Raw genomic sequence first — 23,683 nt, 5'->3', positions numbered from 1 at the left:
TACAGCACCGTTCCCTCTCTCACCTGGAGACTGCTGGGAGCACTGTGAGAATCATGTTCTTTGATTTCTCCAGTGCCTTTAACACCATCCTTCCAACAATCTTGAGGGATAAGCTGGAGTACACAGGAGTGAATCATCACCTCACAACATGGATACTGGACTACCTCACTAACCGACTACAGTACGTGAGATCTCAGGGCTGTGTGTCGGACATGGTGGTCTGCAGTACAGGGGCTCCACAGGGAACGGTTCTGGCCCCATTCCTCTTCACCATATACACTGCAGACTTTACTCACAACTCCACCAACTGCTTCCTGCAGAAGTTCTCCGATGACTCTGCAATAGTCGGCCTCATCACTGAAGGGGATGACAAGCATACAAGGGGATGTTGCTTCACACCAGTGGCCGTTCAGGCCGATTTAAAACAGCTCAGAGAGACAATAGTTTTCAACATTCTTTCAAGATCTACACGACTCCCCTGTAAAAGAATGACATAAATACCATACCTTATCACTTCATCCACAACATGTTTAAGAAAATAAGACAATGGCATCATCATCTTATCAAACAACACAAGGAAAGCCTAGGAGACAAGGAGTACAGGGAACTAAACAAGGACTTTGTGGACTGGTGCCAAAGGAACTACCTCCAGATCAACACTGGAAAAACCAAAGAGCTGGTGGTAGACTTCCGGAGGCACAAACAACCTCCACTACAACCACTGAACATCCAAGGCATGCTCATCGAGTCTGTGGAGAGCTATAGATACCTTGGTGTTCACCTGAACAATAAACTGGACTGGACTCACAATTCAAATGCACTCTACAAAAAAGGGCAGAGCAGGCTCTACCTGCTGCGGAGGCTCAGGTCTTTTGGAGTGCAGGGCCCACTTCTGAAGTCCTTTTTTGACTCTGTGGTGGCATCAGCCATCTTTTATGGTGTGGTCTGCTGGGGCAGCAATATCTTTGCTGGGGACAGAAGAGACTGAACAGGCTGATTCGGAGGGCCAGCTCTGTTCTAGGATGCCCTCTGGACCCAGTGGAGGTGGTGAGCGACAGGAGAATGGTGGCTAAGCTGTCATCCCTGTTGGATAACATCTCCCACCCCATGCAGGAGTATTTGACAGCACTGAGCAGCTCCTTTAGTGGCAGGCTGCTGCACCCACGATGTGGGAAGGAGAGATTCTGCAAGTCTTTTTTACCAACTGCTGTCAGACTGTACAACTTAGACTCATACGCACAAGCAAACGCACAAACGAACAAAAACACACATTAAATACACCATTGTAGCTATGTGCAATATTATGAAGGAACATTTTAAACTTTATAGTGATGTGCAATATCTCCAGTCATGTGCAATACTATGGTGAAACGTGCAATTTTTCTTTCTGTCTCGGGGAACCACCATAACTGGGCAAAGTGCAATTTAAAACATTTAGAATATTACTGTAAATGCCTGTCATTCACTCTCTGTATGTATACATATATTCATTGAGTACAAACATATTACTTAGTCAACTGTGTTTACTTATTGTCTAAATATATGTTTATGTAAATATTTTTTACTACACAGATGTCCATATTTTATAGCCAGAGTGTATAGTATACATTTATACAGTTAGTATTTGTTATCTTATTTGATTTCCCCTATTTTTACCTTATTTTACTTTATTCTGTTGTTTCTTAATTTTTAATTTTCTTTGTACTGTCCACTTGCTGCCATGGCAAAACAAATTTCTCACTTGTGGAACTCATAAAGGTTTATCTTATCTTATCTTATCTTATCTTATCTTAAAAAATACACAAATGTCAGGACATGTCCAATCCCTTTATGTCTCCAAAACAAACTGCAGACTCCTAAGGGTTAATTTGCTTTATTTTTACTTTATATTTTGTATGAATCATTTTTATGTATTTTTTCTTTTTATTGTGGAACGAATGATCTGAATTTTCATTATTTCTTATTAATTACTTTGATTTACGAGTGTTTTAAAATACGAGCATGCTTCCCGAAAGAATTAAGCTTGCAATCCAAGGTTCCACTGTGGAACACGCCAAAACTTTTCCACGTCTGGTAGAAGATCAAATCATGTCGCCATTTCTGGCTGCATTCCTTTTCATAGTCTACTTCAAAGTGCACTTCATATGCCCTCTTTCAAGTGTAGGGAATGTCAGTTAAGGACCTTTCCCTCAAAATTACACCATTCGAATTACCCTGCAATGTCACCAGGGCAGATGTCAAGCACCTCAGATACTTCTTGTTGCTGCTGTGAAAATTTCACACTATGGATAATAAATATTGAATATTTATTGAAACAAAAACTCATACCACTATAAAAAAATATTGAAATGTGTATAACTTGTAAATAATTTGATCATTTTTAATCAAATATTTTTTTACAGATTACTAGCCTATATAATAATAAGGATGTATTTATTAAATTAAATATATAATTATCATGTTATTAATATTTCCATCCTGTATAATAATGATAATAAATATACAAATGCCATTTTGAGGGAAGTGAGGCCACATTGTTCACTTTTTCCATCTAAACGGTCTTTCTGTTAGAAGTGTGGCTCTTGGTTTTAAGGGATGGATCCAGACGCAGGTGCAGAAGCAGGGTGTGAGCGGCTTTTGATCGAGCTCAGTAGAAGCGTGGCCGTTAAAGCAGGTGTGCGAGCTCGGAGCCATAAATCCGCCAATGTTGGAACAGTGCCAAGATCTTGGAGCCAAGATCTGAATCGTAATCGAGGAGCAGAGCGCGTGAAATCCGTTGTTATAATAGCGTGAAGAAGAGCCATAGTTAAGAGGGTGCAAACGTGGGTCAGAGCCGTGAAATCCGTAAGCGTGGGGTCAATGCAGAGAAGTGAAGATGAGCCGTAGTCGAGAAAGCATGAGCATTGTGTTGAAAGCCGTGAAATTCATTAGCGAAGCAAACAAATCTCGTCGTGAAGCAAAAGAGAAAACAAGAAATGAGAAAAGCCTGGCAAGATAAAAACAAACAAAATAAACATGAGAGAATTGGTTTAGGGCACTCAATTATCTGGCGAAGAGACAGTGTGCTGCGCTTCCTTTTAATTAAAAGGTAGAGAGGAAAATTTACAATGTGTCGTAGCTGGGACACGTGGACGTGAAATCATAGAGGACATCATTAATGAGGGATTGGAAGACGGCAGGGGTGTTGGTCAGACCAAAAGGCAGCACCAAATACTCGTAATGCCCCGTAGAGGTGTTGAAGGCTGTCTTTCATTTGTCCTCCTCCCAGATACGGATGAGGTGATAAGCATTTCATAGATACAGTTTCATGAATCTAGGGGGAATCATCTCCCTGGAGCAGTTAAAAGGCGGTGGTCATGAGTAGAAGTGGGTAGCGGTTCCTGACGGTGATCTCATTGAGCTCTCTATAATTAATACAGGGGCGTACTGACACTTCTTTTTTCTTCACAAACAAGAATCCTGCCCCCACAGGGGAGGAGGACAGACAAATGATTCCTGCGGTGCGGCCTTCTGTGATGTACAGTAGGTACCCAATCGGAATGGCTATTACCGCCGCGGCAAACCGACAGCAGACAAAATAAATCAGTTGCATTCAAAGTCATTCGTGAAATGACCGCCAGATGCCGCAAAGTGACATTTTAACTCGCCGCAGTTTTAAAATATAATTTAGCCATAAAAAATTTAAAAATGTTGTATCAAAGGAATACAATAGTGATGGCAATTTCCACATGAGTACTTTATACAACAAACATGAAAAATCTGAACCAGAGCTATTGATATGTACTGTACAATACTGAGTCAAAAAAAAAACATTGTTTAAATGTTGTTTAGATCAAGTTCACTAGCTGATAATTCTATTTATACAAGGTATAAACGGTTATATAGCGTATCGCTGTATCTGTTTATTGTAATTTAAGTTCTGGGTTATTTCGGGTACTTTAAACACTTTGTTGGGTTGCTCATGTTGGGTCATATGAGATGTAGTGAGTCATTTACAAATGAACACCTGGTTGGGTTATTTTGACCCAACAAGTTCAAAATATTACTGTTATTGTGTCACAGGTGTAGTTTTAAGAGTTGTTTAGGCAGAAATGCATGTGTATACAGCTCAAAACCTCCATCAGTTATTAAAGATATTGGCTATAAGAAAAAATGCCCCAACGATTTTGAAGATTTGAACTTAAGGAAATCTCCCGGTGCTCTGCGTATAACACCGGGCCAACGCATGTCGGAATTTTTTTTTTAACATTTTTGCAACGTGGGCTATTGTTTTTTTACTTATAATATTTGTTAATTCAATTTAAATAAAGTTTGGGCTCAGGATTTTGATTCGGCATCATAATCCCCCTCTTAAAGTAGTCTAATCAGCGCTCAACCGCACGCATAAAGTTTTCCAGAGCGCAGAGGCAGAAGTAGGCTAATGATTATGAATGCGTCGGGAAAAACAGCAAGCAGACTGACTCTGACCATTTAAAAAATTCATTGATAAATTAGTGATTTCTTTGGTTTCAACTGTAGTGATAAAGGTAATCATGTCATCTCATCATCTCCATGGCAGTGGATGCACCAAAAATCCACTTTTCGCACGAATTACATCGTCCAAAATTTTTTTTTATTAGTTTATATAAAAGCAAATATTTCGCTTTCTACAGTACACGTAATTTTTTCGTCATTGTGAGTGCGCTTAAATAAAAGTAGAGTCTTATAAAGGCTATGTGGCTTTATAAAGTTTTATTATATAGTTTTTGCACATTAATCTGGCAAACTTTTTCTGATGCACACCCAGAGTCAGTTTTCTGAAAGGCTAGATATAAAGTTATGCACTTACTTTGTTTAAATTTGATGCAAATAAGAAAGTCATATTTCATTTTAATTCTAATTTGGACTGTAATTTTAGTACTGTAATTGGTAATTCGTTTAATGTTTCACTTGCATTTCATAAGGTTTTGCGGCAGTGGTATAAGGGTTGCTACTGGGATGTAAAAATGTAGCTTGTTAAAATGTTTTTGTTATTTTTATATATATATATATATATATATATATATATATATATATATATATATATTATATATATAGTTTTTATTATTTAAGCTTCAGGAAATTTTCAGGTGCTCTACACATAACACCGGCCCAACGCTCTCTGGTTAAAACAGCAGAGGTATTTTATTTTGGGTATTTCTAATAGGTATTCTTTGGTATAATACGCTTATAGTATAATATATCAGGACTGTGCAACGCATCCTGTACTCTGTGTTCCAGATACTTTGGTGGAGGCTGTTGATGTTTGTTTTAAAGGTTTTCTTGTCTTTAAACTACACAAAGCAGTGTCTTCCCACCTGGAACTTTCTTCAGCATACTTTATATCAGATTGATTGACATGAGTCCTCATCTGTTACCTTTTAAAGAACAACAGTTTTTTCAGCTCACAATATTTTAAAAAGTTTATTGTTCTTGTTTTAATGTTATTTTAAAGTATGAACCAGTAATAGCTAAAATAGTAAAATAAATAGTTTAATGGTTTAAATAGTTAAAATAAATAGTTAAAATATTAACAGGGGGAATATTTTCTGTCATGTGGGCATTAGAAGATTTGTATTGAAAACTTCTAAATAAAAAGTGACAGCTGGCACGCCTAAAAATAGATGCAGGATTATTTTATAAAAGTCTAAATAAAACTGCTTTTTTAAATGTTGGCTATTGTTGTTTATCTTCTCCTCTTTAATATCCTACAAAGTCTACTCAGCGCTCAACCGCACGCATAAAGTTTTCCAGAGCGCAGAGGAATTTTGTTGTACTGAATAATATTTATGCAGTATAATTAGGGCCTCTTATTCCTATTTATTCTGGGTTGTTTTTCTCTTAGTGTTAGTAGTAGTGTTACTGTGTGTGCTTTATAATGTCAGATAACATTTAAATGCTAATAATTCACCCCTCCCCAGGTGTAAATATATCTGTTTTCACCTATACATTCAGAGAAACTTAGTTGGATCTGAGGCTCTTCTAAAGACCTGCAGTGATTCAGGCCTCTTTTTAAATTTGTGTAAATTTCATCTTCCGGATAAATGTATATAAAAGCAGACATTTTGCTTTGTTAATGTATATATTTTTCACATCTGTGAGGCGAGTATACACAGAGTTTCGGTTCATTTTCTGACGCTCAAGTTCACCGAAAACAATACAGAATAGCGCACCTGGTTTGCTTTTATTACTTTACAAAATCATAATGATTTTGCGTCATTGTGAGTGCACATTAAATAGAAGTGGAGTCTATGATATACACATGATATAATCTAAAGGCTAGATATAAAAGTATATATTTACTTTGCTTAAATTTGTTGCAAATTAGAAACGTTCATATTTAATTAAAATTCTACATCTGTACTGTAATTTTAGTTACTTTGATTGTAATTTTTTTTATGTTTTACTTGTATTTTATAAGGTTTTCAGCGGTGGTACAGCGCAACGGGGGTCATTATTTATTAAAGAAAATTATGATGATCATAACAGCCTACTGCATATCATTCTTATAATAACGCAAAAACACAAGCACGCTTGAGAGAATGAACTAAGGCCTGAGGCGTCTGTCTTTAGTTATATAGCGCCACTCAGCGGTAAAAGCCAACAAACGCACAAACCCAAATGCTGCCGCTGTGCGCGACAGCAGTAAAACCAACAATCCGATTGAGTACCTACTGTATGTGTTCATGACATCTCTCTTTTGGTGGGTTTAGGAGTATAGTCGACCTTTTGGTGGGAAAGTGCCTGGGAGGTTGATGGGACAGTTGCATGGTTGATGTGGTGGGAGCGACATGGCCCGGGTCTTGCTGAAGATCTTGAGATCGTGGAACTCAGTGGAAACATTGGAGATATCCAGAGGGCTTGGCTGGAGTGGGGAGTGAGTGAAGCGCAGAGTGAAGGCATGACGGGCACAAGAGGGGCTCCAACCCATGATAACAAGCTTGGTCCAGTCAATCTGGTGGCCATGGAGAGCTAACCAGGGGAGACCAAAGACCAAGGCGGCATGTGATTTATTTAGAACAAAGAGGCAAATCTCCTCAGAATAATTGCCCGACAACCTTAGAGTAAGTGGAAGAGTTCTGTGCATAATGGTCAGGAGAGGACCCCCATCTAGGGCTTGGACTGCCAGGGATGTGCAAGGGATCCTGAAAGCCCTGACCGTAGCGGCGCTGATCAGGTTCCAGTCAGAGCTGTGGTCAACGAGAGCCTGAATAGGGTGAGCTTAGCCGTTAATGGTCAGCGTTAAGGAAAGCAAGGGGCGAGGTTCTGGGAGTCTGTCAGAAGGAGCGCCCTCTAGAGCTCCCAGCCTGACTAGAGGGCGCCTCATTTTACCGGGCAATCTTTGAGCATGTGAACTGAGCCCCCGCAGTAGATGGAGGCCCTCTCCAGGCGGCGGCGAAGTCTCTCCTCCTCAATTGCGAGTCCTGCCCAGCTGCATGGGCTCCTCCTGATTGCTCTGAGACAGAGAGGATAGGCGGGGTGTCCTGGGAGGAGGCAATCTCCTGAGGGGGGGTTGCCTTCGGATCGGTCATCTAGAACAAATACGTGAATCAATCCTCCCCACGAGATCTATGAGTTCGTAGAGGTCTTAGGGTCGTGGGTGTGGAAGGTGACATGACAGCGTGGGAAAACATGCCAGCGTGGTGAAGAGCATGACAGCGTGGGAACAGAAATGTCAAGAAACGGAAGCAATCCTTCCGCAGTCCTTCCGCGAGAGCGCTGAGAAAATGACGCTTTCAAGATCTACACGACTTTCCTGTAAAAGAATTACATGAATATATGTCTTAGAAACATATGAAAGACAATGGCTTTATGATCTTATCAAACAACACAAGAAAAGCTCAGGAGGACCTACTGGTCATCAGAACTTTAGTCCGCTCATCAACTGGACATCAGTATACACACACCTCAGTATTACTCAGCTCTATTTTACTGCTTTTACTTTATGTTTAATCTATTGTTTTATTGCATTAGTCCTGTGCCACCAATCAGAACTTTACTACCTGTTTTACCGAGTAGAACTGTATACAGTATGTGACAAATAAAACCTCTGAAGTTACAGATTTGCAAAACTGACTAATAATTTGCCATTTTAAGTTTTTTTAATTCTTTAAATTATATTATTAGATGCTTTTACTCTTCTTTGCTAAAAACACAAAATCAGCTCTGGGTTTGTTATTGTGCTGAACAGAAGTATGTAGAGATCCTGTCGTCACTCCGGCGTCTCTGAGGGTGGAGTATGGACACCCTGCTGGAGTGAACTGCTCCATACTGAGTAAACCTGTAACGGGATACTGGCTGGATTGGGAATCTAAATCATCACACCCGAGAACAGACACTGAAACAAGTTTAATGTGGAAGGTGGACAGTCTGACCAATTGGGATGAAGCTGACAATCTTACGTGTTACATCACAATGGAAAATGATCAGTGTAGGAGTCGTGTAAATCTCACCATTTACAGTGAGTGCCTCCATCTCATAAAATTTCATTACTTTCTTATTGTGTGCACATTTATCATATTTAACATGGTTTAATCCGTGTGTGTGTGTCTGTGTGTGTGTGTGTGTGTGTTAACAGAGAGACCAGACAGTGTTACGCTGAGCCCCGCCGTGTGGATAGCGGGACATCAGACAGAGCTGATGTGCGAGATTAAAAACGTCGGTCCTGGACATAAACTCAGTGTACACTGGAGCAGATTCAATCCGAAGCCAAACAACGCTTTTACACTATTCAGTCAAACATTACTTTCAGACTTGGTAAATGAGATGAAGAACGTGAGCGTGACAGTGAAACTGAACGTTACGGCCGGACATGAGGATGAAGGAGTGCAGTACAAGTGTGCAGCTGTGCTGAATCTGGACACAGGTCCAGTTGTGTCTGAATCACAGCCAATCACCATTACTGTACACTGTGAGTCTGTAACATTATTATACTATCTGTAAACATCTAACAAACATTAGCATGAGCACTAGCTACACAACCACTCAAAAGTTTGGGATCACTTTCTTAATCCATGATTGTTCCCGATTTTTTTTTTCTTTTTACATTGTAAAGCAATGCTGAAGTCGTCCAAAATATGTAATCCCCTTTCAACAGTTAATGTTAAGATGTATCTGCTACTTATGATCTGTAGAGCTTTTCTAACGGTTCTAATCCAAGGTGCTGTTAATTGGTGGTTTCTGAGGCTGGTAATTCTAAATGAACAACTTTTCTGCAGCAAAGGTACATTTTGGTCATGTCTTCATGAAAGCCAGTTTCATCAGGGTGCTTGATGGGTTTTGCAAATGCACTTGACCATACTGTTCTAGCACGAACTATTTCTGTAATGTTCTTCCTGCATCTACTCATGCAATTTAACAACCAACCAAAACTCCATCGATAAAGTATAGACAAGTCAGAATTCATCTTAGTATTCAACATTTAATAAGATGCAAGATACCTTGTGAATTAAAAGTAAAACTAAAGAAAAAAAAAGTGAACAATAATCAGAAGGCAAAGAAAATAGCAAGAAATACTGGTCTAGTGGGCTACCCTTGTCAAAAATAAATAAATAAAAATAAGTATACTTGCAGCCAGTATACCTTAAGTGTATTAATGATTAGTTCATTTGAAGTGTGCTATTTTCGACATACTAATTTTGTGCTAAATATATTTTAATTGTAATTAATGTGTAGTAAAGCATAACTTTAAGTGTATTTAGTGTACTTTTATGTGCTTAATTGAGACAACTTTAAATATACTTAGTACACTTAAAGTATATGGCGGTGTGTGTACTAACGTACATACCTGACAGTAATTAATACAATTTAAGTATATATTTAATGTATTATAAGTACATTACAGCTATTTTACTGAGTTATAAATACATTATTAATATACTGTAAGTGTATTCTTATTGCAACAGTAGCATGCTGTTTTACTTCTGGACAATTACAAATACTTAAAAAGTACACTTTGTGGTTAATACAAATATACTTTATTATATCATACAGTACACACAACCTTCTATATTACAGTATTGCAAATGTTACCAGTACACTAAAGGTGTTTAGGATAATTTACAAATGCTAAATGCATTTTTTACACTATAACATGTTTTTGAAAAGCATTACATCAGTAATTATGAGGCAGATTTTATTCATGAGTTCAACAGATTTTATGTTGCTCAAGGTTACAAGAAAGCACTACTATAGTTTATTTGTGTTCAACAAAACGTGTTCACAAACACTCAACCTAAAATCTAAACTGTTGTCTGAACACATACAGACATTAGTATTAGAATATACAGGTACAGTATTAGTTTAAATCTGGTGTGTTGATTCTAGCTGTTACACAGAGACTGAAAACAGGAGCCGTTATACCACAAGCAAAGTACATAAGATTTAGCAAGAACATTAGACAATACATTCTATAGCTTAAAGTATGTACTTAATTACAAATTACATAACAAAAACCATAAAATTTACCTTATGCCGATAAAAATAAAATAATAATGATACAAACTAACGCACGCGATCATGCAGCTTCCAGCCATTAATTCAAACTTGAAGCGGAGGCCTGGGGGGAGGGGGGAAGCCAGAAACAGATGATTGGCTGGTGTTGCACTGATTCTAGTCTCTGGTTGGCTGAAATAGTTACAGACTTAAAACGCTGCTGCAGTTTGTGCAAGTGTAGCTTTATGACAGTGAGCGCAAGAAGAGTGAGAGAGTGCAAACATAAATTATCTTGAACGGGCAAAAGTGATTTTCAGCGCACAAAAACGAGTTTGAGAGCGCGCACGGGAGAGAGAGAGATTCAGCATGCACAAACGAGTCTAAAAAAGTCTAAATGACTATATTTTATATATATTGACTGATAGTAAAAATTTTTGTTAGTATATTTGCCGTGTACTATCGAGGATTCCAATATATTTGTAATACACAAATATATTTTTTAACAAGGGTAGGCTAATAGCTATTGGCTATTCCATATTACATAAAACTGAAGCTTTAAATTACCTTAATATAACAAATATATGCAAATATATATAATTAAGTATTATATAATGAAAGATTAACTTAAAGATGATGCATTTATAAACAGAAAACAAAGGATGGCATCCAAACAAGTAAAACTAACCACAGGTGGAACTCCACTCGCTTTTTTTCAAGTAACTGCCACTAGGGGGCAGCAAACCTATATTAATGTTTTTAAAGTTTGGAGTAGAGCAATTTCAGAAAGGCTGATCTCCGTGTCTTAGAATAATAACTGACCGTTATTATTGTTGTTACTGTACATAATAACTTCACTCCTATGTGTTATTTCATAGTTTTGAAACCCCCGGTATTGTTGAAATTTGCAAGTGATCCCAAACTTTTGAGTGTACAGTAGGTCAAATTTATCCCTGATTATGCAGAAGCTACAGTTGCACTAGATCTACTGAGATCTTGTTTAGTCTGAATGTCTGTGGAGAAGTTACTGAAGAAAAATTTCTTATTCTTTCACTCTCTCTCTCTCAGATAAACCGAATATTACAGGCCCTTCATTTACCAAAGTATCACGAGCTGAAGGTGAAAACCTGATGATGGAGTGCTCAGCAGATGGAAAACCCAGCCCTCATTACAACTGGACTTTACCTAATAACACATCTATCTCAGGGTCCTCCATCCGTATCAGTAACATCCGTATAAAAGACCAGGGTCTGTACACCTGCACCACTTACAACTCTGTGGGCCACGTAACCAAGATGGTGACTGTAAAAGTTACAGGTGAGTGGGAATGGTGCACTGATTTGTACTGTAGAATCATGAATCATAAAACATACACAGCGAGTGGACACACAAACACACACACACACTTACGCACACAAACACTAATGGAAAGAGTTATCTGTCTGAATTTATTTTTACTTACCAGGTAAGGTGCAGGTTAATTTTTTTTTTTTTTTATATATATATATATATATATATATATATTTTGTATTTATTATTTTTCTGTTTTTTTTTTTAAATTGTGGAACAAATAATTAGAGTTTTCATTATTTCTTATGAGGACATTCACTTTGATTTATGAGTGTTTTGATATATGCACACACTTTCAGGAGGAATTATGCTTGCTTTTGATAAAGCAGCAACAAAACTTAACAAACCCCAGAAACCAGTGACATTCTCTAAAACTAGTAGGTATCAACCAGTTTCTTTAGGCTGACACTTTCTGCTGGTCCGGTATGATTTTCTGGGTGCCAGTCATATACCCCAAACATGCCACTCCTTATGTGTGAACCTCTCATTTCTCTTCTTTAAAATACACCAGAATGTCCAGCAAATGAGTCAACATTTGCCTTACATGTGCATTTACAGACCAGAAAAATAGATTAAAAAGTAGTCATGCCTTTACCGGTGACTGAGACACGGCAAAACTTTTCCACCTTCGACACCGGCGGACCAACTGTTGGGCCGACGGTACATCAACCTCCAGTTCCTGGTGTTCGAACATGGAAGGTTGAAAACCGTGGCATACCTCAAAGGGCTTAGGTTAGTAACCGACAAGATATGGAGGTTGTGCGACAGCTCTGCCCAAATGAGATAGCAAGCCCAGGAGCGCTGGCGATCGGCGACGAAGCACCTGAGGTCCGCTCCGTCTGACTGTTGGTCTGAGGGTGGTATCCAGAAGATACACTGCAGGTTGAATCGATCAGACGGCAGAAGGCCTTCCAGAACCAGGCACTGACTCGTGTGTGGCACGTATAGGTCCAGGCGGCACACCTCCCGGTGTGGTCTCTTCGGCCTGTGCCTGGCGAAGCTGCAGCCGCCGCGACGGGAGGCCGGTTAGCTGCGCTAGCAACCGCCTTGCGTGGGCCGCGAAGAGTAGCGAGCTCTCTGTAGCGAGCTCTCCGTTTAGCTGATTGATTAGCTCGGCGTGCTGATTTACCACATCGCAGAGGCGCGCATAATCCGCTGGGTTTACCACTTTCGGCCCTGTCATTCTGTCACGAACTAACTGGAATGATCGGAAGACTTAGCACTTAGCAGTTAGCCCTTTGTAGCGTGGATGGTAAACACAAATGCGGAAGTAAGCGAGTAGGCAGGATAACCACGCGATTTTCTCTAAGGACTCTCACACAAGGGGAGCAAGGGAAAAACACAAATTTAACCCGCGTCCTATAAACACACACTCAAATCAGTAAGCAGACCCAAGAAAATGAGTACTCGCGATTTGGCAGACGGACAATCTGGACCAACATGGGCGAAACTCAATGACTGAGCGAGTGTGAAGCGCCATCTTGTCTCCTTTTATGCTTACTGTGTCGCGACCTTACTACTTCCGGGTCCTAGTGCCAGTCACGAAACGGGTGTGTGTGACAACAATGGCTTTATCATCTTAAACAACTCTAGGATACACACATCAGGAGAAGGATCATATTGATTTCTCAATACCAGTGATGATGTGTTCAGACTGCTGAGGTCAGGTAAACACTTCAACAGTCACATGACTAATAGAGAAAAGCTCAGGAGGAGCTTCCACCTGCTGCTCATCAGGACTTTAGTCTGCTCATCTCCTGGACATCAGTATACACACACCTCAGTATTGCTCAACTCTATTTTACTGCTTTTGTTTTATGTTTAATCTAATTTTTTATATTCCTTTTTTTTTGCATTATTCCTGGTGCCAACCAATTAGAACTTGATTGCCTGTTAAACTCTGTAGAACTGTATGTGACAAATAAAACCTCTGAATTTACAGATTTGCAAAACTGACTACTTATTTGCCATTTTACCTTTTTTAAGTACTGTATATGTGTTATATTATTGGATGCTTTTACTCTTCTTTGCTAAAAACACAAAATCAGCTTTGGGTTTGTTATTGTGCTGAACAGAAGTATGTAGAGATCCTGTCGTCACTCCGGCGTCTCTGCTGGTGGAGTATGGACACCCTGCTGAAGTGAACTGCTCCATACTGAGTAAACCTGTGACGGGATACTGGCTGGGCTGGGAGTCTAAATCATCACACCCGAGGACAGACACTAAGACAAGTTTGATGTGGAAGGTGGACAGTCTGAGGAATTGGGAAGAGGATGGCAATCTAACGTGTTACATCAAAATGGAAAATGATCAGTGTAGGAGTCGTGTAAATCTCACCGTTTACAGTGAGTACCACCATCTCATTACTTTCTTATTGTGTGCACATTCATCATATTTACCATGGTTTAATCTGTGTATGTGTGTGTATGTGTGTCTCTATGTGTGTGTGTGTATGTGTGTGTGTTAACAGAGAGACCAGACAGTGTTACACTGAGCCCCGCCATGTGGATAGAGGGAGATCAGACAGAGCTGATGTGTCAAATTAAAAATGTCGGTCCTGGACATAAACTCAGTGTACACTGGAGCAGAGCTGAGTCGAAGCAAAACAACACTTTCACACTATTCAATAAAACATTGCTTTCAGGCTTGGTAAATGACATAAAGAACGTGAACGTGACAGTGAAACTGAACGTTACGGCCAGACGTGAGGATGAAGGAGTGCAGTACAAGTGTGCAGCTGTGCTAAATCTGGACATAGATAACCCCATGTCCGAATCACAGCCAATCACCATCACTGTACACTGTGAGTCCTTAACATTATTATAGTATCTGTAAACACTAAAAAAAAGGATTAGCACTAGCTACACTACCACTCAAAAGTTTGGGATCACTTTCTAACTAATGGTTTATTATGTTTTGAAATATGCAATAATCTAAAAAAAAAAAAGTTGCAATCATTAAAAAAAAAAAAAATCCGCTACTCATGATCTGTAGAGCCTATATTGCGGCTCCAATCCAAGATGCTGTTAATTGCTGATTTTTTTAAGCTGCTAATCGTTAATGAACTTCTCTTCTGCAGCCAAGATAAGTTTTAGTTAATAACAAATGACTGTATTGTTGGTGAAATTTGCAAGTGATCCCAAACTTTTGAGTGTAAACCTAGCTCAAGTTCATCCCTGATTATACAGCAACTACAGTTGTATTAGGAATCGTTCCACTGTGATCTTGCTTAGTCTGACTATCTGTGGAGAAGTTCGTTAAATTTTTTAATCTCTCTCTCTCTCTCTCTCTCTCTCTCTCTCTCTCTCTCAGATAAACCGATTATTACAGGCCCTTTATTTACTAATGTATCACGAACTGAAGGTGAAAGCCTGATGATGGAGTGCTCAGCAGATGGAAAACCCAGCCCTCATTACAACTGGACTTTACCTAATAACACATTCATCTCAGGTTCCTCCATCCGTATCAGTAGCCTCTGTATAAAAGACCAGGGTCCATACACCTGCACCGTTCACAACTCTGTGGGCCACGTAACCAAGACAGTAACTGTCAGAGTTACAGGTGAGTGTGAATGTTGAATGGTGCAATAATCTGTAGAATCTTGAATATAATTAAGAACACTTCCAACCACACTGGCAATATGTTAATCAGTTTTTCTCACGACATCTAACAAACATTAGCTTTAGCACTAGCTACACCGAGTTAAATCAGAATCAGAATCAGAAAGAGTTTTTATTGCGAAGTACGCTCGCACGTACAAGGAATTTGTTTTAGTGACAGAGCTTCCAAAACAAAAAACAAATGAGAAGACAAAACAGCACGACACAAAAAAAAAGAAAACAATGGAGTAGGGTGTAAGATACTTTTAAATAAGTGAATCCAAGATGGCGGCGCGGCAGTAGCACGCAGCGGCCGCTCCGGAGCCAAAATGGTGCTACGTTGTTTGCGTTTTGTGTGTAACGCGTTTATTTTACTCAGTGTATGGATACCGTCGCGACTGGTGTCCGTTCATACAACAGGCAGACACTTTTGTTCCTAAATAACCCGGGTAACGACATCCACGATGAGCTGAGGGAAATGAACACCACAAACAATATTTATGTAGTGTAATTTGTGATAAATAATTTGTTATTTGTACATTGACAAACGCCTGCAAAATAAATGTGTCATAAAATAATCATTTTTGGGGATTTGTATTAATCGTCTCGATGGCTATCACGTGCCTAGGGTTAATTATAATAGTAATAATATATTTAATAATAATAAGCCTTAACTGTCCTAATATAATATTTGATAGAGATTATGTAGGGGGGCAATCCGTGGCAGGGGGGCATTTTAGCGCATAACACCTGTTTGCGCTAAAAAAAAAGGTTTTATTCGCATTTCCGAATTCAATAGCTGCATAAATAAACCCATATAAATAAGATACCCATATATGTCCTCTCCACATTGTCTTTAAGCTACATCCACCTTAAATTATACATGTTTAAAAGCATAAACACCATTATTCTCTACAGCGCAACGAATGATTTAGGGATCATCAAAAAACGCCGCACACCAACAAAAAGCGTAGAACGATATTGATCTTCCCTTCTGTTCAGCGCCTGAAGAATCAAAAAGCAACTTTGTTACCACACAGGAAACTAAAAATGCCAGACTAGTACTGCCTGATAAAAAAGTTAATGTTTAACAAATATACAGAAACATCAGCATACACATTGAAATAAATGAAATTACATATATAATACCGAATGTTTCCTTGTATATTGTTCCTCTGCAATTAACATGCCGACGTTAAACCGTTATTGTTGCACTATGGTTCCACTTTTTCTCTGATGTTATTTTAATTTACTTGTATTAATGAACTATTTCTTTGCGTGTGATTGTTTAGTTTCGAGTGGCCGATCTTTATTGTCAGTAAAGAAAAGCATGAATTAGAATAGGTACTTTAATATTATTTTCCACTAATTCCCTTCCGTTCATTGTGCCCCACCTGTCATGACTGTATTCCCCACTAGTGGGGTGCACCCCACACTTTGAGAACCACTGGTGTAGAGGGAAAAGAGCAGTGGGGAGAGAACGCATCCCTGAGGGGCTCCAGTATTGGTGGTGTGGCTGTTGGACATGAATTTCCCTAGTCTCACTAGCTGCTGCCTGTCTGTCAGAAAGCTGGTGATCCAGTGACAGATAGAGCTAGGAACAGAGAGTTGGTTTAGTTTGGTTTGAAGCAGTGCTCGGATGATCGTATTAAAAGCTGATGAAAAGTCTATAAACAAGACCCTTGCATAAGCCCCTGGTTTGTCCAGATGTTAAAGGATGAAGTGCAGTCCCATGTTGACTGCATCATTAACAGACCTGTTTGCTTTATAAGCAAACTGCAACGGGTCCAGTAAGGGTCCTGTGATGTCCCTCAGATAGGCCAACACCAGTCTTTTAAACAACTTCATGACCACAGATGTTAGGGCGACTGGTCTGTAGTCATTAAGTCCTGTGATTTTTAAGGTTAATTTAGGTGATTTTAACATTTAAAGGTTATCTCTGACTATACAGTACACCTGCACTGTTCCTAACACTTTGGTCCAGGTAACCATGATGGTGACTGTGACTGTGAGAGTTACAGGTGTTACAGTGTGTGAATGGTGAACTGATTTGCAGAATCAATATCTTATCATTCTCAAGCTGGCTATGGATTATCAGTAATTTACTTTAATTACTTATGTTTTCTGTTTTTATGTTTTCTGCTTTCTTTTTTAGCTGGGCAACCTCCACTCACTTCTGTCTGGGTAATGGTTGCTTTGCTAGCGGTTGTTACTACAGTGTTATTTGGATCACTCTGCATCCTGAAGCACCTGCAATCCCAAAGGAACAACAGCTATGTGGTCCGTAATGCTGCAGGTCAAAGACAACTGTAGTATATATTGATGTTAAAACCTGTGTAGCTAACCCTGACTCCTGTGTATCTAATGCTAACCCTGACTCCTGTGTATTTAATGCTAATTCTGTCTTCTGTTTATCTAATGCTAACCCAGTGTAAGAAACGCCTACATTTAATTTAAATTCTGAATCTGTACTGTAATTTGAGTAATGTGACTATGAATTTGTTTATTTACAATGTTTTACTTAAATTTATCGCAACTACATTCAACTCTTAACAAGCTGAGGCTCATTAATCCTAGAGAGAATAAAGTCTATGGTATTTAGTAATAGCGCCACTTATCAGTAAGGCGAGGAAACACACACCCCTAATGCTGTCGCCGCAAGAGATACGGTGGTAAAACTCTTAATGTTGAGTACCATCTGTATTCTTCCACAAAGCTGTGCACTATATAGTGTGTACAGCAGCCTTATTAGAGAGCTAGACTTCATAAACATAAAATCTTGTAAACCAAGTCTTTTGTACCATTTACAATCACAAATTAAAATTTTTGTCACTTTGTGTGGTTTATATGGTGAAACTCACTAAATTTGTTGCTGTAAAAAGATGTCGAAAAAAGGGTGAGGTCAGGCCAAGGACAACCTAAATCTCAAACCCAACTGGCAGTAACAAGGTCAGATAAAAACTAAGATAATAAACATGGTGGAAATGAGAGAATCCCCTTTGGCCTGTTCTTCTTCACCACCTGACTGACCCCTAGCTTCTCCATGAAACTCGTCCACTTTGTTACTTAGTTACTTTTATTTTGTTACAGTGTAACTAGGTGTGTGACATCATAGTATTTATTTCAGTAGCAGCTTCATCCTGGGAACACTTGGCACATTAAGCAGAATTAACTAGGAATGTCACTAAGTCATGCGACCCATAACATTTCATAAACAAAAGATTGTAAAATAAATTCAGTTGTAGTGGGTGTGGAAATTATTCAGACCCCCTTAAATTTTTCACTCTGTTATATTGCAGCCATTTGCTAAAATCATTTGATTGACTTTCTACAACTTTCTCCCAGCGCATGACTGCATCTCTGGAGCTCAGCCACAGTGATCTTTGGGTTCTTCTTTACCCCTCTCACCAAGGCTCTTTTCCCCCTGGTAGCTCAGTTTGGCCGGACAGCTAGCTCTAGAAAGGGTTCTTGTCGTCCCAAACGTCTTCCATTTAAGGATTATAGAGGCCATTGTGCTCTTAAAAACCGTAAGTGCAGCAAAAAAAAATGTGGTAAACATATGCAAGATCTTGGCCAGATCTGTGCCTTGCCACAATTCTGTCTCTGAGCTCTTCAGGCAGTTCCTTTGTCTTCATAATTTTCATTTGCTCTGACATACATTGTGAGCTGTAAGGTCTTATATACACAGGTGTGTGGCTTTCCTAATCAATCCAATTAATATAATCAAACACCTGGACTCAAATGAAGGTGGAAAACCATCTTAAGGATGATCAGAAGAAATGGACAGCACCTGGGTTAAATATATGAGTGTCACAGCAAAGTGTGATATTTCAGTTTTTCCTTTTTTTAATAAATATGCAAAAATGTCAACAATTCTGTGTTTTTCTGTCAATATGGGGTGCTGTGTGTACATTAATGAGTAAAAAAATTAACTTAAATGATTTTACCAAATGGCAAACAGTAAAAAATTTAGGGGGATCTGAATACTTTCCGTACTGTAAATCCTTCATCTGGGCTTCATCTTGCTGACTCACCCTGACTTCTCAATCAGTCTGAGGTCATTCAAGGTCATGTCTCCAAATAAAAATAAACAAACATCACTGTCACACATCAGCAGAAAAAAATATATTATATAATATAATTTATCATAAATAAAAACATATTTTTAAAATGCAACATAAGTGTCCTAAATCCATACAACACTTCATAATAATACACTAAGCCACCAATGGCTACTAATATTTTTATTGCTGTATTTATTTGTGTTATTGTTGACAACAGGAAGAATGTTCTCAGAGACAGACAGACTAGTGATATGCAGTACTCACTCACCCATCTTCTATACCCCTTTATCCTGTATTCAGGATTGCGGGGACCTAATGACTATCCCAGGAAGCTTAGGGCATAAGGCGGGATACACCCTGGACAGGGTGCCAATCCATCGCAGGGCACACATACACATGCTCATTCACACACTACGGGCAATTCAGAAACGCCAATTAGCCTAACCTGCATATCTTCGGACTGTGGGAGGAAACCGGAGTACCCGGAAAAAACCCAACAAGCACAGGGAGAACATGCAAACTCCATGCACACAAAGACGGGAATCAAACCCGGACCCTGGAGGTGCAAGGCGACAGTGCTAACCACTACACCACCAAGCCGCCAATATATGCAGAACTGTGTAAAAAAAGGGAACAGTAATTAATGAAACAAAGTCAGTATTTGGCGTGACAACTCTTTGAGCACTCAGGGTACAGTTTGTGCAGTCCACTTAGCATCCTACTCAGCAGAACCACACACAGTTCTACTGAGGACTTTGACTGTCACACCTGCTTCTTTTTGACATGCAAAGCCTGGCTGCTTAAATTCTTTTTTCCTGAAAAGTATATAAAGTGCTGCTTTCTTTTCTGACATGCAAATATTTTTCTGTAGCTTTTTAAATTTTTAAAGGAGTACTAACGTTTTAAAATCATAAATGTTTTCATACTATATCAGTACCAAAGTCATAAAACAATTAAAAAGAAATCTATTTAGACTTTTGCACAGTACTAGAGGCTGTTTATTTTACAAATCATCTAATTTCCATGTATTGCTGCCTGTTTTAAACAAGGAATGAAACCCGGCCTTTGTAATTAACTTTGATTACAGCATATTTTAATAAAAGTGCTTGTGCCCTCTCACATGTGGCTCCACTCACCCCAATATACTGTATATATATATATGAATGTAAAGGAGAGTTTAGTACTACTGTTTATATATTGTTCTATGTATCTACAATTTAGGAATAAAACCACATCATCGTGTCCAAGTTCCAACCTTAAAAAAAAAAAAAAAAAACTTTTCTTTTTCTAACCAAAGAACGTAACAAAAGCCCCTTTAGGATGGCAGCTGTGTGCACTTTATTACGGTGCTATGTAAGCAGAACACTTGGGGAACCTCTCTCAGGTTATTTTCACACACGTGTTTTGTCCCTTTTATTCCACAGTAAGTTGTTAATGATTACCCTTATGTTTATTACAGAAGAATCATCTGTGGAGTGTCATGTAACAAGTGAGTTACTGCTGTCGTTTTCCATATAGCAGCTTTACACACTCGTTCCCTCACAAAGTCTCTCTTTACTCTCTCTCTCTCTCTCTCTCTCTCTCTCTTGTTACAGCATGTCACTGAAAAAAATTTAAGAACCTATTCATCTATTACCTATTGGTCTTGAGCCACCTTTAGCTGGAGCTAGCTGAGGTGGCCCTCCAAAAAAGAACATACCACCAGAGTTACAGTATGTAGGAAATATAAGCAAAGGCAGATGAGAAGGAAATCAGGGATTAGAGGTGGAATATGGAATAGATTGAGATGGAAAGGCAGCTGGCTACTGTTCCCAGCCATCACAATGTCAAACATCACATTTCTAAGAAACAAGATGAATGAACTTTCTACACTCACCAAGTTCCATTTGATCTGTCAGCAGACTAGTTTGTTTTATTTCACTGGGACATGGCTCTCTGAGGATGTGGAAGTTCAGCTGGATGGATTTAGCATCATTCACGGAAACACAACACACAAAAACACGGAAGTCGATTGGGGCGGACTCTGTATGGCGTTGAAGAGTAAGTGGGCAACAACATCACAGTGAGGGAAACTAAATGCTGTAAACACTACGAACTAATTTAGACCACATTATTTACCTAGAGAGTTCTTTTAGATTACTGTGATTTTAGTGTTTGTACCAGGGACAGTTATAACAGAGCTGTTAATTAAACTAAAAAGCAGTCTTTGTTTTTACTGAGGGATTTAAATAAGTGTGACACTACTATACATCTGCCAAATTTGGAGCAATATGTCACAACCCCCACCAGAATGCAGAACACACTATACTTGTACTTTGGCAACATACCTAACGCATATATTTCTAAATTATGCCCACCCCTAGGCCTTTCTGACCATGATATAATTCTGCTACTGCCAAGATATATCAATGAAAAGAACTGAACCCATAATAAAATTTACCAAAGTCTGGAATAAAGATGCAGCTGAAACTCTAAGGGTATACTTTGAGCTGACAGATTGGGATTTTTTTTTAACGACTGGTGATGACGAGTGGCAAGGTGGTCGCAAGGGGATGAACTAAGAGTAAAGAAAATTTAGAAAGAGTTTAGAAGGCTGGGTGAGATTAATTTGAACGAATTTAAATGAACATCTGGAAACATGCGTGAGGCATGGCAGGAATTAAAGATCATTGACAGAACACCCAAACCTGTAATAGCTGACTGCCTAGATCCTGCTTTCTTCAGCTAAACAATCACTTCACCTAGTTCAATATCTATAGCACATGATTAAATGAAGCAACCCGGGTCAATGAAGACCCTTCTCATCCTCTGCATAGTTCATTCATGCATTAACCATCAGGCAGGAGTTATAAGTCCCACTGGTATGGAAAAAACATTACCAGAAATAATTTATTTCCAGTGCAATAATGGCTCTGAACATATAAAAATATACATTTATGTGTATTATTTGTGTTTTTTATTGTTCTTGTCTGTGTTTTTATTGTTTAAAATGAATAAATAAATAAATAAAAATTATGGAGCCTTGTCGATTTCTGTCACTATCTGGGACAGACAATAAAGTTGTGTTGTGTGTGTTTGTGCTTTGCGATAGATTGGCACCATGTCCAGGGTGTACCCACCTCCTGGAATTCTCCTAAAATCCATAAAGGTTTATTTTGTTAATGAAATACATGAAGGTTTAACTTTGCTAGCTGTGTAATAGTATTAAGCATCCAAAAGTTGTTTTATGCAATTATTAAATATTAAGTGGAAGTATTAATAGAAGGTTTGAGATCTTTTATTGACACCTTGCTGCGTTTTCACTTTAGTTTTCCACATTACCCATAATGTCGTGTGGTGCACCTCTTTATCAGTACACTCTAAACCCTGCTGTCCCTGCAAAAACATCAACTCACTACTGCTAACTTGTCATCTGGGAAATAAAAACATGCTCAGTGCAAATCTGGAAAGGGATATGTACTGTAACAGGAACCTGAAGGAATCTTTTATGGTCTTATGACATGGCCCTGTGTTCTTGCAGGATTGCCTATATTTGCCTCCAGCTGAGACACAATCCCTTCTTTTCATCCAATCACATGATTGTCAGAGTCCCACTTGTCCTCAATCCCAGCCACCAGCTCCCTAGGGTTTCGCTCCACCGACTGAGTGAGATCACAGAGGACTTGCTCCACCTTGGAGAACTCGGCCTGGGTGTAGTTTTGCGCACCCGCAACACCAAAACTCTCCTAGTTTAATTCTACCACTAATACTAATGTTAATGTAAGGCTAATGCTAGCTTGATTCACCCTGAGATACTGCAGTCTCTGTTTAAGCTCTTTGGCATGCAGGGCTTACCTCTCAATAGACATCTGGATGTCCAGTTCTGGATGTCCAAGCATTCTCTGGAGGAGAGGGACAGGAAGTTGTGTACTGTTACATTTAACAGAAAAAAAATCTTGAAGCATTCATATAAATCTACATTACTGTCAGAGCTTTTGTAAGAGAAAATTCATCCACACCTTCTGACTAATGAAAGCACAGCACTGCAACAGCACAGTCACAAGATCAATGCAGTGTTTGTAGTGTTTGTAGGCACGTGACAAGATGGCGGAGTGAGCAGTTAACCTTTCTCAGATTCTCCAACTTGGTTTTCTTAAAACCTTCAAATTGTCGTTTCAATCTTCATCCAAGCTTTCAAATTTTTAGCCTAAACTGTGCTTAACTCTTTTTCTCAATTATTTG

General features: G+C 39.0%; 1 protein-coding gene across 6 annotated transcripts in view; it reads left to right on the top strand.

The window, feature by feature from the left end:
* Nucleotides 1-20,201, top strand: part of LOC128519615 (hemicentin-1-like) — an 89,074-nt gene extending 68,873 nt beyond the window's left edge. For 5 of the 6 annotated variants that reach the window (XM_053493401.1, XM_053493400.1, XM_053493404.1 and 2 more), the window contains 5 exons: nt 11,518-11,766; nt 13,875-14,144; nt 14,270-14,602; nt 15,112-15,360; nt 17,554-20,201. In XM_053493401.1, coding sequence (XP_053349376.1) covers nt 11,518-11,766; nt 13,875-14,144; nt 14,270-14,602; nt 15,112-15,360; nt 17,554-17,711 — 1,259 coding nt within the window. In that variant the 3' untranslated portion in view covers nt 17,712-20,201. Of the gene's footprint in view, nt 1-8,209; nt 8,480-11,517; nt 11,767-13,874; nt 14,145-14,269; nt 14,603-15,111; nt 15,361-17,553 lie in introns of all 6 variants that reach the window. The other variant, XM_053493402.1, reaches the window with a different exon arrangement.
* Nucleotides 20,202-23,683: the final 3,482 nt, after the last annotated feature.

This window comes from Clarias gariepinus, chromosome 3 (genome assembly GCF_024256425.1).
Source record: "Clarias gariepinus isolate MV-2021 ecotype Netherlands chromosome 3, CGAR_prim_01v2, whole genome shotgun sequence".
Lineage (NCBI taxonomy): Eukaryota > Metazoa > Chordata > Actinopteri > Siluriformes > Clariidae > Clarias > Clarias gariepinus.
This window is presented reverse-complemented; position numbering and strand designations above follow the sequence as displayed.